This window comes from Rattus norvegicus, chromosome 1 (genome assembly GCF_036323735.1).
Source record: "Rattus norvegicus strain BN/NHsdMcwi chromosome 1, GRCr8, whole genome shotgun sequence".
Classification (NCBI taxonomy): Eukaryota; Metazoa; Chordata; class Mammalia; order Rodentia; family Muridae; genus Rattus; species Rattus norvegicus.
In genome coordinates, this window is record NC_086019.1 from 237,232,980 (window position 1) to 237,249,316 (window position 16,337).

General features: G+C 38.1%; 1 protein-coding gene across 6 annotated transcripts in view; it reads left to right on the forward strand.

Moving 5' to 3' along the window:
• The window catches only part of Uhrf2 (ubiquitin like with PHD and ring finger domains 2), a 67,357-nt gene that overhangs the window by 8,930 nt on the left and 42,090 nt on the right, over positions 1 to 16,337 (forward strand). For 5 of the 6 annotated variants that reach the window (XR_005486766.2, XR_005486773.2, XR_005486776.2 and 2 more), the window contains exon 2: positions 4,439 to 4,672. Coding sequence is in view for 2 of the 6 variants with exons in the window: in XM_039080012.2 (XP_038935940.1) it covers positions 4,439 to 4,672 (234 nt within the window). In the remaining 4 variants the exon portion in view is untranslated. Of the gene's footprint in view, positions 1 to 4,438; positions 4,673 to 16,337 lie in introns of those variants that run through there. The other variant, XM_039080008.2, reaches the window with a different exon arrangement.

Consider the following 16,337-nt stretch of genomic DNA (forward strand, 5'->3'; position numbering starts at 1 on the left):
AGAAGCTGGGTTCTAGATGACCTCATCCCTTTCTCCCTCTCCCAGAGAATAATTTGAATAGCAGATAACTTTGGATCTGCATTTTGATTAAATATGGAGGAACTTCAGTGGTCTAGGTGATTTATTTTACTATTATTAATGACTTCACAGAATGTGAGGCCTTGCTGAGTAAAACTGGCTCTTTTCAGTGAATAACAGTGACTGTTTAAAGGGATTGGAAGGTTTTCTGTGAAGTAGGAAGTGAGCGTCTAATGGGAGGGTGTCAGAGCCAGCATGTAGAAAGATGACTTTCTCTAGGTCTCATGCCGCAATGCACTCAGTGTTCTGCTCTAGCTTTATGTGTTACTTTTCCTATCAAACCAAGTTCACAAAGCACCATGGAAAGCAGGATAACTGTCGTCATCCTTTATGTTTCGTAGGAATGCTCTTAGGTCTCTCTGACTCTTGCGCCTCAAGCATCAATAAAAAAAAGTAATGGCAACATCTTCAATTCATAACTGTTTATACGGCCACCTGCCAAGCCTTTAGTCTAGGTCTCAGTATGTAGTCTAAGCTAACCTTAAGCTTGGGATTCCCCTGCCTCATCCTGCTTATCTGTATTTGCTATACTCCTTAATTTTATTTCTATGTCTTGTCTGCCTTTATTTTGGGAAATGGATTACTAGCTTATTTGGATATTTTATGCTATTTTACTTTTGATTTCCTACTTTAAACACTTAGAATTTTAAAGTAAGTGGCATAATGGTTATTACATTGTTTAGGCTCTTTCAGAATTAGGGTGTTTCTTTTGGCTATTGAAGAATGTCAAAATAAATACACATCTTATTCTTTGGGTGCTTCCCTTCCTTCTTAGGGAAGGTTTAGGACAGGAAGAGTACCTTCTTGCTGTTGTAATTCTGTTCACATTTACTTGTTTGTATGCATGTGCTGTAGCGTGTTTGGAGGTGAGAGAACTACTTTCAGGAGTCAATTCACCATGTGGATCCTAGGGATGAAACTCAGGTCCTCAGGCTTGGCAGCCAAACTGTTGCTCTCTAATCTATCTCAAAGCCCTGCACCTTTATTTGAAACAAGTTTTTAAAGTTTAAATATCTTTTGATCATAGTCTTCTTCTCTTCCAAGGCCATCCAGATCCTGTCCCCCTCCTTACCCAGCCAACTTTAAGTTTTCTCAAAAACCTAATACAGCCTAATACAAACCCTTCAGAAATCAAGAAAACAAAACACACCCCCACAAAAAAAACCCAAAAACACATAAAACAAATAAAAAACCCAAAAGCACATAAAAACCCTGCTGAGCCCGTCATGTTTGTTTAACCACTTCTGAACATGCGGCCTGCCCTTCAGTGCCTGTTATACCTAGTTTTAATCTCTGAGAAAACTGATTGTCCCTCTCACAGCAGTTATAATTGACAGTCTGTTGTTAACCTTTACTCTGATGGCTGGATTTTTCATTCATTCATTGATTAAATAAAACAACAAAATAAAATATAGAAAAGATAAGGCAAAACTATCACATCAAAGTCAGACAAGACAGATCAACAGAGGGGTGAGTCCAAGAGGTGTCAGGAGTTAGAGACTCACCCATTCCTACACTCAGGAATCCTAAAAGAACACTAACTGGAAGCCATAATATATGTGCAGAGGATCTGCTGCAGGCCCTGTGAATGCTGCTTTGATCATGTTGACTTGTTTTCTTAGTGTTCTCCCTCAGTCTTTCTGCCCTCTCTTCCACAGGATTCCCTGAGCACTTAGGGGAGGGATTTGGTGGAGACATCCCATTTAGGGCTGGGTGTTCCAAGATTTCTTACTCTGAGTAATGTCTGTCTTTGGGACTATATTTGTTCCATTTGCTACAGGACAAAACTTCTCTTGTAATAATTAAACAGGTACTGATCTTTGATTATTGAAGAATATCATTTGTATATGTATACTGCATTTCCCCCCCCCTATTTTAGACTAGTATTACTTGTTTTTACCTTAAGTCTCCGGGCTTTCTAGTCTTAGGTTCTTGGTCACCGAGCAGTGTTGGAGATTGGTTCTGTATATGGAGTGGACTTTAAATCAAATCAGACATTGGTGGGTTACTCGCAAGAGCTTTGTGCCACCATTGCCCTAGCATATCTTGCAGGCAGTCTATCATTACTGTTAAAGGGATTGTGGCTGGGTTGGTATTTATGTTTTTAATATGTTAATATTCCTATTTACATGAAGGTTTATTTGCTTACTGGTTTGGGGTACTGAATATGATGTGTCTTGTTCTTGATGATTGAACCCAGGACTGTCTGCAAGCTACTTTTAGCCCCTCAAGCAGTGAGATCTAACTGTGGGCTTTTCTACTTGGCTCTTTGTTCCCAGAAATAACGACTTTGAGACTTTATATTTCATGAATAAATGCCTAAGCCAAAAGCTTTGGCTTATTCCCTGACTAGCTCATACCTTAATTACCCATGTATTCTATTCTAAGGCTCACCATGTCTTTGGTTACCTCTCCTCAGTTTTTCATGCCTACCGTCTCTGACTTCAGGGGCAAATCTTTAATGCCTGACTATTTCCCAGAATCCTATCTCTCTGCTGAATGTCCCACCTTCTAATCCTTCCTCAGCTCATTGGCCATAGGCTTTTTATTGACAGATGATGCTTCCACACAGTGCATAAAGATCCACTCTACAGTCAAAGAGTACCTAATTTAATTCCTTAATTTCTTTACTGGGAAGCTTGTAAAATTCCTGATCCCTTGTTCTATTTGACAAGCATGAATACTTATAATCTGTGGAATTGTGTTAGTTATGGTCTTGGGTCCACCTAATAGGTCTCACATTAATGAGTTCATTAAAGGACAGATGTTTTTCTTTGCCCTTTCTCTGGTTCTTAAATATGTTCCTGCATCACACAGTTGTGAATGGTGGTGGATAGAAGGTAGAACGGTCAATGCAATGCTTAAACTAATATTTCTGAAGAAATGGTAGTTTTGATCTTGAAGGACTTGAATACTGTTATCAGTGAAATAGTCACTGTTAATATACTTTATGAAGAAACAAAATAGATTGGTTTCCTAGGGCTGCTGTAACAGTATCAAATGGTATGGCTTAAAACCACAGAAATTTGTAGCAGTTGTAAAGGTTAGAATTCAAGGTGTCATCAGTAGAACATGCTCTCTGATAGCTCAAGGGGAGCTGACTTGAGGCTTCTGTTTAGGGGAAGTGGTGTTTATTAGTTTGAAGTTGTTTTTGGCTCCAGTTGCATGACTTTCTCTTCCATGTGTCTCTTTCCATTGTCCTCCTGTCCTTTCTGTCTCTGTTCACGTTTGTTTTTATCAAGACACCAATCAGACTGGACTAGAGGTTCACCTAATGAACTCGTTTTAAATTTGTTACTTAACTTAAAGACCCTGTGTTTATACTGGACCATATTCTGGGGCATTAGAGGTTAGGACTTTAGCATTTAAAGTTTAGAAGACCCAAGTTAGTCCATAATGATAAGTCTTGAATTGCATCTAAAGACCCTATTTCTAGATAAATTTAGGTCCTGAGGTACCCCATTCCCTTGGTGTTAGAAATGGAATCCTTGGGTCTTATGTGTCTCAGGTAGGGTCTCTACTACTGAGCTACACTCTCAGCCCTTTGAGGTGTGAGTAGTGGTGGTGGTGGGCACAGTTAATTAGTCTGTAACCTGGAAATGTGGATGGATTGCAAGATAGTTGATGTGCTATTTATCCTAGGTGACTTTTTGACAAAACATATTTGTAGATGGATAGAATTAGATAACCTTAGAGAAATGGAATATCGCATAATTGGAATAAATTTCTGATTGTTTTTCAAAATCTTGCTTCACTTTAAAAGAATTATTAATAGTGCTTCAGAAAGATAAGTGCTTGATAACCATTATTACCTATGAGTTGTAAAAAAGTTAATAAAAACCCCTTGCTTTCAAAATTCATCTCCTTACACTTGTTGTGAATTTAGGTACTGTTAACTAAAATAAAATTTGTTGAAATAGCCTTGGTGTCATATACTTGTAATCCCAGCTCTTGGAAGGCTGAGACAGGATTGTGGGTTTGAGGCCAGCCTGGGCTGTATAGAGAGATTCTCGAAAGACTAGGAAACAGCAACAAAAATTAGAGGTCTGATATAGTTTAGAGGGGTTATTTTGGGGGGTGGGGTGGGTAACTACAGCATGAGATTGCAGCAGCTATGATATGGTTTTTATTTTAATAGGTAGTGTTACCTTAGTTTGGAGTGGTTCTTAAAATTCATTGGGGTCCAGAGAGGATGCTGATATTAAAAGCCATAAAACATTTAGAACCATTTAAAGATCATTAAGTTGTAATGTTTCCAATTTTAATAGTTTATTTAGGATAGGATATTTGGACAAACTAAACATGTCAAAATATATGTTTTGAGATAAGTACTTCAATATACTTTCTATTCTTTTTGTAGTTGGAAAATGGATATACGTTATTTGACTACGACGTTGGACTGAACGATATAATTCAGCTGCTAGTTCGTCCTGACTCCAGTCTTCCTAGCACATCTAAGCAGAATGATGTTCAGGTTAAACCCTCTTCTAATAATACGCCTAAAGTAAAGAAAACAGCAAGAGGGGGATCTTCCAGTCAACCATCTACATCAGCTCGCACTTGTCTTATTGACCCTGGCTTTGGACTATATAAGGTATGTTGTCTTCAGACTTACTAGTTGTGAGAATACAAATGTTCTGTTTTCTGTGAGATGCTGTGAGTAAGTAAGAACTGATTTCCATTAAGTAAAGATTGCAGCTGTTCACATTCTGTCAGAAGTAATCTTTGAAAGTTTTCCCTGGGGCTGGGGATAGCTTAGGTGGTGAGTGATTTTCTTACAAATATGAGACTCTTGATTTGATCCTCAGTGCTGCCAGCAAAAAAAAAAAGAAGTGTTGCGGTAGAAAAATGAAAACTGTGTCTGTTCAGTTCAAAGAATAATAAAACAAAAACATATCTGTGTAATTCTGCCTAGGTGAGGAAGTGGAGTGATGCTAGCTAGCTCTTCCTAAGGGTATTGCTTGCCTTCCCCACCTCCAAGGAAACTGCTTACAGTGACTTTGTAATGCAAGTTTTTTCATACTTCTGTGTATATTTGTCTAAAACGTGTTATTTTATGAATAGCTAGATCTCTTCATAATGAGGCTCTCCTTTTCCTCAACATTGATGGTTTTGGTGTATATAGTTGTATTTTATTCTTCACATTATTACATTCTACTTTATTCACATGCTATCCTTCGTCCAGTGTGTATGTATTAGATGCCTGGGCAGTGTTCCACCTTTAGTTTTTAACAGTGCTGCTTAACCAGTATATACCCTGGTGCACATTCTAGAGTTTTAGGAATTTCTATTTTAATAAAAGGTACTGATTGCTCACTCAAAGTGTGCTGTGAAGATTTTCTGTGGTTTCATAGGTCTGTCTGTCTGTCCCACACTGTTCTCAGTACTGTAGCTCTACAGGATTTTTCCCCTTCTCCGTGTTCCCAAAGGTAACTCCTGGTTTTTGCTTTTTTTTTTTTTTTTTTTTTTTTTGGCTTTATGGCTTTCTATATACTTGCAATAAAAATTGTTAGAATTATTCTGTATAAAACTACAAATGACTACTGAGATTTTAATGAGGATTATCCCTAGAGATCAGTTTATAGAATTAATGCGTTTATGACTTTTAAATTCATGGACCCAGCTCTCTCGATTAGTTTATGTCTTTGACGTTGTTTAATGAATATTTGACTTCTATCTGACAATTATATTTTTGGTGCTGTTTAAAAGATCATTACTCACAGGTACATGAAAGCTCAGTTGACTTATTTATTGAATTGTATCCAGGGTTTTTCAAATCCTGTTAGTAAATGGAAGGACAGGTTTGTTTTATCCTTTCTGGTCCTTATAACTCATTTTCTTGTGGGTAAATGGATACCTAGACTTAGCATTTTCAAAATAAGAAATTGGTTGGTAAAACCAATAAAGAAAATGTGAGCAAAAACAATTTAGACTTTCTGGGGAAAATGCAAACATCCATGAGAATAGAAGTCATCAAGATGTTAGTAAGGAGCTTTATCACCAAGTGTGGGACTTGTGTATGGGCAGCTGGACTGGTAAATCATTTTAGACATTTAAGGAATAGATAATTCTTATGGTACATGAATTGGCCCACAGCATAAGGAAAGAAGGAAACTTTCTTGCTCCTTAAATGAAATGAAACACTATTACTAAAACATGACCAGAAGTAATTTGGTAAAAGCAAATCTTTGGTTTAAGCAAATCTTTTTTTTTCCCCCACTCCGGAGCTGGGGACTGAACTCAGGGCCTTGCGCTTGCTAGGCAAGCGCTCTACCACTGAGCTAAATCCCCAACCCCTGGTTTAAGCAAATCTTAATACTATTTGAAACACATTATATTTAACAAGTAGAATTATGATTATGTATTAAGTGATATCTTGGCAAAATATAGATTATCAGAGAGTGGAGATAGTTAATTATTAGAAAATATTTTAATATGAATTCAGTATTGCAATAAACTGAAGAAAATTTACCCAATATAAAATGGTCATGATTGTGAGTAAATAAAATAGATGACTGTCTTAAGCCATTCTTGACGTCCTTTTCAATGATGGGGAAAAGCTAGAAGCAGCCACTCAGAAAGCCAGTACTGGGTTGGCATGGTACTGTATTCTTAAAGTCCCAGCACACGGGAGGTGGATGCAGGAAGTCCAAGGTCTTTCTGGGCTACATGAGACAGGCTCATGGGGCTACAGAGAAAGCACAAAGAGGAAAGCTAACCAATACTGCTCTTAATTGACATCACTCTGGAAATGCTAAATAACATAATAAAGCAGGAAAACAAAATCGGCATGATTTTGGTAAAGATGGAGAAAATAATTGTTTTAAAACATGAGCTACCAATAAGGCAGTCATTTCCAAAGCTAATATTGTAGAACAGATAGATTTCTTCTCTATACTTTTATTAGTAAGTGCTGTGTATTATCTTCTCTCCCTTTTTCTATCCTTCCTTCTTCTTTGTATTCTCTTTAACAAATATTTCTCTTAGGCATACAGTATAAATTTGGTACTCCAGGTGCTGCAGTTACAAAGGCAAACAAGTGAGTTGTTTAGTTTATGGGGATTTCAAAAGAACTACCACAGTTGTATTCGAAGCACTAGTAACCAACTCGCCACTCGTCTACACTACCCTTTCATTTCATCTCTTGTAGACACCCTAGTTTGCTCTCTTTGCTAAAAAGGTAGTGATGCAGAACAGGTAATATACAGAGAGGCCTATTCTGGTTGGTGGCTGTGGTCAAAGGTTGGTGAGCTGCACCTAGTGATGCCTTTCCTGCTAGTGGTCCCCATGCAACACAGAAAGAGACAGTTTATGTGTGGCCTTTCTCGCTCTTATAAATTAAGCATCCACAATTATTTATGATTGATGAGTCTTGCTATGTTGCCCAAGCTGTCCAGGAACTCTTGGGCTCAATTAATCCTTTTGTTTCAGCCAGAGTAGCTTAGACGTAGACATACCCTGCTTGATTAAGTTTCTGCACTTTTCACCTTTCACCTTGGTGAGGCTTGAACTCTAATACCAGGTTTGGAGGGGCAGACCATACTCAGACCACAGCAGTATGGTGCTCCGAATGGTTTCATACTGTTGCTTTTAAAGTGGACTTACTTTAGAACAGGCATTAGTTATGTTTTACTATGTGGCTCAATGCCTCACAAACAGTTTAAAGGAAGAAGGATTTAGTTTAATCTATAGTTCAGCTGTTCAGTCCATGGTTATTTGGCTCTGTGCACCTTGACAGAGTGTCATTGCTGTGTGAAGACGTTTCTGCATTAGTGTTAAGACAGGGACCAGAGAAAGGTGGGAAATGTGGACCTGATATATGTTAAACTATATATCATATATATATATATATATATATATATATATATATATATATATATATATATATAATCACACACCCCACGTGATTTACTGATTTAAAATCTGCTCCAACCCCTAAAGTTTTATAGTTTAAAGTTTATAGTAAAATTACAAAGAATGTACAGGCAGTTCCTATATACCATGCTCACAGTCTCTCCGATTGATGTCTCACAGTATGGCACATTTGTTATAACAAATGAACATTTCTTTAGGTTTATTTAATATCTTTTTTTCTCATTCCAGAACACGAATGAACACACACACACACACACACACACACACACACACACACACACACCCTACTACCACTGCCACCTATCAAGGATGTGGCATCACATCTCCTGTATTTATTATTTACTTACTAATTTGAGACTGTTTATTTCTGTAGCCGTTGCTGACCTGAACTTGCCATGTAGTCAGGAACTCATTCATCTGCCTCTGCTTCCCAAATGCTGTGTTAGAGGCTGTGCACCACCATGTCCTGCTAGAATGCTAGAATTCCCTCTTTTTTAAAAAAAAATTACTTTGAAAGCTGTAAGGCCTGGTCAAAAGCATTTTTTATAGTTTGTCTCCTTCAGGATTTATCTCTTACTTTTCTTATCAATGGACTGCATTTGTTTTTGAGACAGACTACAAAGATGAAAAATGGTGCTTTCATAGCTCATTTAGGATGGGCATTGTGAACATGCTATTAAATATAACTTGCATTTTGCACAGTAGAAATTTAATTTTGCTAATGCTGTTGGTGAACTTTAATCACCTGGCCAAGGTATTGTTCCTCAAGTTTTCCCACTGTTAATTTTCTGTCCCCTCTTTTTCCACTCTCTGCTTTTCGAGAAGTCACTATGTGTAGCCTGTGTTGAAGATAGAAGTATATTTCATTCCATTTGAGGACAGAATATAAAGAAAAAAACCCTAAACATGGGAGATTTGTCTTTTTTCACCAACTTACGTATTTTTATTTTATAGCAATGTGTACTGATTCTTAAGATTGTTCTAGATTTGGCCAGTGGAAGCTTGGAAGGTGGGTTTTTTTTTTTTTTTAAAACATGACCCTTGTGTTTCCTTACTATACCATTATTGTGATATTTCTTTCTGTTTCTGATATTTTAAGATGTTTCAAAGTCACCTTGCTTATTTCCTGCTCCAATACTGTAACGAGTCATTCTCCATGGGTCATTGGCTTCTCTCTTTTGTTTTCCTCCTCCTCAGAGTGTGTATATGAGATTTTGTGGTCATGCCTGTATATATGTGCGTTTGTACATTGAGGCCAGAAGCAGTGTTGGATATGTTTTTCATTTACTTTCGACCTTATTCAAGACAGAACCTCTCACTTAGCCTAGAGCCCAGTGATTGAACAGGTTGCTCACTGTAAACATACAAGATCTGCCAGTTGCTGCCCCACCCTAAGTACTGTAGTTAGAAATGCCTGCCACCATGCCCTGCTCCTAATGGGTACTGGGGAGCTGAAATCAGGTCTTCATGCTTATATGGCTGGCACTTTGCTAACTGAGCCATATCTCCAACCCCATACTGGTTTATTTGATTAGAGAATGCTATTAGAAACAACAGTCTGTGCCCTAGGTGTGTGTGTGTGTGTGTGTGTGTGTGTATGTGTGTGTATGTGTGTGTGTGTATGTGTGTGTGTGTGTGGTGTGTGTGTGTGTCTGTCTGTCTGTCTGTCTGTCTGTCTGTCTGCATCTGCATCTATGTATAGACCAAAGGTTGAGGTAGGAGATTCTATCAGTCATGATCTGTCTTTCTTTTTAATTCACTGAATCAGTCTGGGATCCATTTGTCTCCATGCTATCTCACCTCTCACTTCTCTACCAGTGTTGGGGTTACATGCATTTATCATTTGCCTGGATTTTTACATAGGTCTTAGGGGTTTCAATGTAGGTCCTCATGCTCAAGTACTTTGCCAAGTAAGCCATTTTCTCAGTCCCTGTAGGTGTATTTTTCCCAGATTATCAAAGGTCCTGAACTGAGCAAGAAAATTTTTTAAAAGAATATTTTGCATATATATAGTCACACATAGGAATTTGTGTGTGTGTGTGTGTGTGTGTGTGTGTGTGTGTGTGTGTATCTGAATATATATCACTAGTGATGTCTATATTAAACTTCCATTATCGTTTATCTTTGGAAAACATTTTTATTATTTCTGTTTTATGAGTAAGGGTGTTTACCTTGCATGTATGTGTGCCATGTGCATGCAGTGTCCCACAAAGGCCAGAAGAGGGTATCAGAAACCCTGGCACTGGAGTTAACACACAGTGTTACACCGTCATGTGCGTATTAGGAACCAAAGCATGGTCCTCTGCAGGAGCAGGAGTGCTCTTAACTGCCGAACCATATCTTCTGCTCCTTTCTCACTTGTTTTTGGACGGATGGGAGATAGAGACACTAGGCTTTTCTGTTCATTTGTTTTTCTGTTTGTGTTGAAACAGGTTGTAGTTGAGGCTGGCCTTGAGTCCGGATCCTCCTGCTTCCCTCCCTCCTTAATGCTGGTGTTAGAGATGTGCATCGTCACACTTGGTCAGAAGCTGCTACTGTTGAAGGCAATGAAGGAATAACTTATTTTCGATTTCTCTTTTCCAAACTATCCCAGAAGAACTTCACAGAAAACTAGTTTTTTTGGCATGTTATTTTCCATGTTATGGCTGTCAACTAGTTTGTATAGAGATAGTCTTCACAATTTAATCTAGATTGGCCTTGAACTTGTTATCCTCTTGTTTTAGCACATCCAAGTTGTGGTGTTACAGGCTCGCACTACCTTGCCTGGCTTTATTTAATAGTTTATATATTCTTGTTAATATATAGATGCTAGTTTTCTTAAGTTCGTTACTGCATGGTCTGGCTATTTGGTACAAAAAAGACTTCACTGTCAAAGTTGGTTTCAAATTCTAGTTAAATTGTTAGTTGTATAAACTTGCAAGAGAATTTACTCTATTTTTTCAACTAGGAACATTGTGTACCTGACACTTAACTCTAAAGAATCTACTGTGCTATTCACTCCCTAATTTTTAAAATTGTATTTAATTAACTTTATTTGCTGCAGAGGCTAACATGGGTTTGTTTCCATTTTCAGTTTAAAATGAAGTTACTGTTAATGAATTTTTGAAATTATACCTAAAGCTTAAAGTGCTTGTTTCTGGATGGTTAGTTCATTCTGTAAATGTGTATTTAGTGTACATTCACTTAGGAATTAGCATTAGGGACAGAGAAGTAAACATGGCATTCTTTCCTGCCTCCGTAGAACTTGTAAGTGCTCATTTTGAAGGTAAACTCAACATATTTGTAAATGCTACTAGTTTGGTTTAAAGGGATGGCTTAGCAGATAAGAGTACTTGCTGTTTTTGCAGTGGACCGGGTTTGGTTCCTAGCATCTACGTGGTGGCTCCAATTCCAGGAGCTTGATGTCTTCCTCTGGCCTTCATGAGAGCTGTATGTACACAGTGTACACAACAGACAGGCAAACCACTCACACACACAAAGATAAACTGGGCAAAAAAGCTATTGTTTTATTTCTGAATTTCTTTCTTGTAATGAAATTTTGATTAGTTAGCATGTAAAAATTTTGTTTTTTAAAACTGGGAAGCCTCTGGGGTTGGTGGTCTATACTTTTAATTCCACAGGCAGAGGGGCAGAGAGGCAGTGGCAAAGGCAGGTGGATCTCCATAAGTTCAAAGTCAGCCTGGTCTACATATGTTTTTGGATAGCAAGGGTTGTATAATGAGACCCTGTCTCCAAAAACAAACAAACAATTTAGACTCTTTTCTTTATTTTGAGTTTTGGAGGAATCTATGTCATTTTCTTTTGTAAGGATTTCTTTAAAGGGGAGAAGGTGACAGTAAGTATCAGGAATGTCACCTAAGACCTTGTGGAGCTTTAGGACTTGATCTACTACTTTGTGGCTCAGAAACACATCTTTGTTTTTTCCCTTCTTTTTGACTAAAATATTGTTTGGACAGCAAAAGAGCAGGTGACGTTTTAAACTAGTTTTAAAGCTGGCATAAAGGTGAGAGGTGTGCTATTAGCGTTTCAGCGTGCTGCATAGCGTTTGAAGAGCTCGTTACTACCAATCCTGTTTGAAGAGCTGGGGACGCTTGAGCAGGAGCCATTTCATCCATTCCCATGGTTCATTGCAAATGTATCGAATCACTGAAGCTAGGTTATGAAGTAACTTTTGATACGTAAATCCATGGCTTAGTTTGGGTTTCTGCTGTGAAGAGACACCATAACCAAGGCAACTGTTATAAGGACAACACTTAATTGGGGCTGGCTTACAGTTTCAGAGGTTCAGTCTATTATCATCAAGGCAGGAACATGGCAGCATCCAGGTTGGCATGGTGCAGGAGGAGCTGAGAGTTCTACATCTTCATTCCAAAGGCAAATAAGAAAAGATTGGCTTCCAGGCAACTAGGAAAAGGGTCTTAAAGCCCACACCCACAGTGACACATCTACTTTAAGGCGACACCTCCAAATAGTGCCACTCTCTGAGCCAAACATATTCAAACCACTACAATCAGTTCATTTTAGTTTGTGAATAAGGAAACTTTCTGTGATTCAAGTATGTTTTAAGAGTTGTCATCTAGTCCAAATGAGATGTTTAAAATGCTAAGCATTTACATTTAACTGAATATATAGCAGTTAATTTTTTGCATGTCATTTTATGTTCACTGGGGAATACAGGAAAAAGAAATGATCAATACCCCATGTGACATGTTGATATTTTAGTATGTCCTGTCTCCCTTGTTTTTAGTACAATAAAGCTTAATAATGACACGAAGAAAACAGCTTAGTGATGTGCTACAAAGTAAATATTTCTAAACATCACCAAATTTTCAAACAGAATAGCAAACCCCCAGGAATTCTCCATGTTCTTCTTCCTGATTTATGTATGTGTGTGTGTGTGTGTGTGTGTGTGTGTGTGTGTGTGTTTGTATGCTTGTGTTTGAAGTGAGATGGCTTGTGTCCTTGGGAAGAACAGTGAGTGCTTTTTAATTGCTGGAGTTGTTTCTCTAGCCCCTAACTCCGTATTCTTTACTTGAAACTATTACCTAAACTTCTATAGTAATATTTTCTGTGGCCTATATACAATTTTTTTCATTTATTTGTATATTGACTTTACATCTTTATTGCAACCCCCTACAGTACCCACCCACAGCTCCTCCCACATTCCCCCTCCCCTTTTCCTCTGAGAAGGAAGAGCTCCACCCACCCCTATCACCCCACCCTGGCCTATCAAGTCACTGCAGGACTAGGAGCATCCTCTCCTACTGAGGCCAGACACAGTGGTCCAGTTAGGGAATGGGAACTGATTTAGAGACAGTTCCTGCTCCAGTTGTTGTGGGATCACATGGGAGACTAAGCTGCACATCTACCTAGGTGTAGGGACTTAAATCCAGCCCATGGTTGCTCTTTGGTTGGTGATTCAGTTTCTAGGAGCCCCCAGAGGTCTAGGTTAGTTAACCGTTGGTCTTTTTGTGGAGTCCCTGTCCTCTTCAGGTCCCTCAATCCTTCTCCCAAGTCTTTCAAAAGACTTTACAGGCTGTGTCTAATGTTTGGCTATGGGTTTTTGCATCTGTTTCTATTGACAGATAGAAGCCTATTGACAGATAGTGGAGCCTCTCAGAGGACAGTTGTGCTAGGCTACTGGCTGCAAACATAACAGAGTATTGTTTTTTTTTTTTGTTTTTGTTTTTGTTTTTGTTTTTGTTTTTTCGGAGCTGGGAACCGAACCCAGGGCCTTGCGCTTGCTAGGCAAGCGCTCTACCACTGAGCTAAATCCCCAACACCATAACAAAGTATTGTTAATAGTGTCAGGGATTGGTTCTTGACCATGGGATGGGTCTCAAGTTTGGTCCGTCGTTGGTTGGCTATCTTTATACAATTTTTAACAATTTGCAAACATCTAATCTGTTTATGCAACCCTAATTTAGCTGTTTCTGAGTTTTATGTAAATGGAAGCATATTGTATTTTTAAAATTTGTATTTACCATGAAATACAAAATAAAATGAGTCATTTAGAGTTGGAGAAACCCATGTTCTGAGTTTCACTCTACATTTTAGCTATATGTGTTTTTTGTGTTATACAAGATGGCAGTTGTGTGTGTACCTGTATGTTCGTGTACCTGTGTGCAGGTGCCATGGCACAAGTATGCATGTGTGGAGGCCAGAGGACAGCTTCAGGTGTTGGTTTTTTCTTTCTGTCTTGTTTGCTGTTGTATACCCATGCTGGCTGGCTCACAAGCTCCTAGGAATTCTCTTGTCTGTTTCCCCTGTTACCAGAGGAGCATTGGGATTACAGACCTGTGCTACAGTGACCAGCTTTTATATGGACTCTTGATACTCAAGTTCAGGTCCTCATGCTGGCTCACCAAGTTATCTCCCCAGTCCTTTACTATACGTCTTGAGGACAGGTTTGTTTCATGTCTTTTTTTTTTTTTTTGAAGAATGGAAATGGTTTTGTATTATAATTATTAAAGGAAGTGATTATATAACCAAAACCTGCTAATATTTACTAAGCAGATGATGGAAAATAAGATTGCGCCATTAAATGAGTCAGCATTAGATAGATACGCTGATGCTTGGTGAAAAGAAACAGTTTTCAGTTTCTGCACATTACATGTCTACTGGGTTGGATTTACTCAGATGTATTGGTAGGTATGTTTTAAAACCGTAAAAGTACGAGGCTGGGACAAGATAACTTTTTAAGATTATACATATGAAACGTTTGAATGCCGAATTATCCACAGAGCTGTGTTTTCCACAGAACAAAGGACATGTTTAGAAACATATTTGATGATTGGAGCTACTTGGGAGGCAAAGACAAGAGGAAGGAGGCAAAAGGCCAGTCTAAATTTTACATCACAGTTTTCAGGCAGCCTGGACAACATAGTGAGTTGTGTTCCCCACCTTTACCCTCAAAGACAAAGAAGAAAGGAAAACAAAGAGTAAGACCTGGTGGTTCCAGTCTGTAACCTCAGGTACTCAGGGCTGAGGCTAGGAAATTGGAAGTTCAGGGCCTGGGCTGAAAATAAAAAGTTTTAAAAATGTTTATAATTTAGTAGTCAGTAGTTGCCTAGCGTATGTGAGATATGTGAGGCCATATATTCCAAACCTAGTATTGGAGAGCGATGGATCCAGACGTGCATGACGAGCAATAGTCCTAGCGTGTGCTCTTTGGTACTGTCTAAGTTTTAGTTACCTTGCTTCTCATGCTTTAGATTTTCTACATTTCTAAATGTGCATGCCCTTTTTTACATGTGAAGATTATGTATGTGTATATGTATATATATATATATTTATGTATATGTATGCTTTTGCTTGCTTGTTTTCTACTTTTTGAGACAAAAACTCAATCTGTAACCCAGGCTGCCTTGCATATTTTGTACCTCAGTATTGAGAGTACTTGTTATAAAATATAAACCACACTCATGCCGAGTTTACGTGTGGCTTTTGTATATTTTCTTTTAAAAGGCAGTTTATTAGTGATCCTTTTATTAACATACATGCTCACACTGGCTTTGGTTATGTGAGCAAAAACTATAAGTTTTTTTGTTTGTTTGTTTTAATTAAGCCTTTTAAGTCTTTGTCTTGCAAGGTGCAAGTGAATATGTGTGCTTTTTTAAACCTCATGAGATTACAGTGTACACTACTATACTTGTGCTTATAGCTATTTTGTTTTTAAATAAAAATTAAGGTCAGATTTAATTACAGGTTCATGTGACTTATCTACTGCATCACAAAATCTAGCTCCAAACCATGCTGCTTATTTTCATATACAAATTTATATATTTTTTAAATATATGAAGTATGTATATTCTTTGATATTTTGACATCTGTAAAGAAACCTTGCTGGCTGGGAGAGACTAAGCTGCCTTTCCTAATAACTGGTGAATTCTTTTTTGTTTGTTTGTTTGTTTTGTTTTGTTTTGTGAATTCCTAGAAATAATATGCTGTCAGAGAGCATGTCTTTACTATACAACAACAGATCAATTTCGAGTCCATACCCTAGTCACATCTCTTATTTCTGTCTCACACACTAGGACAGTATTCTGATCATCCATGGCAAGGATGTCATGTCAGACAACTAGAGAGCTCCAAGTAGCCTGAAACCCATTGTTACACATTCAAACTAACTAATCTTAGATTGCCTGTCCTGTCCTGAGAGTAAAGGCTTTTAGCCTATGATTTTCCTTAGTTTCTTCTGCCTCCTTTTGTTTGCTTGCTTGTTTTGTTTTTCTCTGTGTATCCCTGGCTGATTTGGAACTTACTCTGTAGACCAGGCTGACCTCTCCCTCTTGAGTACTGGAATTAAAGGCATGCATCACCACTGCCTAACTCTTTTGCCTCTTGACCAAATCCATTGCTTTGCTGTGTGAATTAAATTTTTC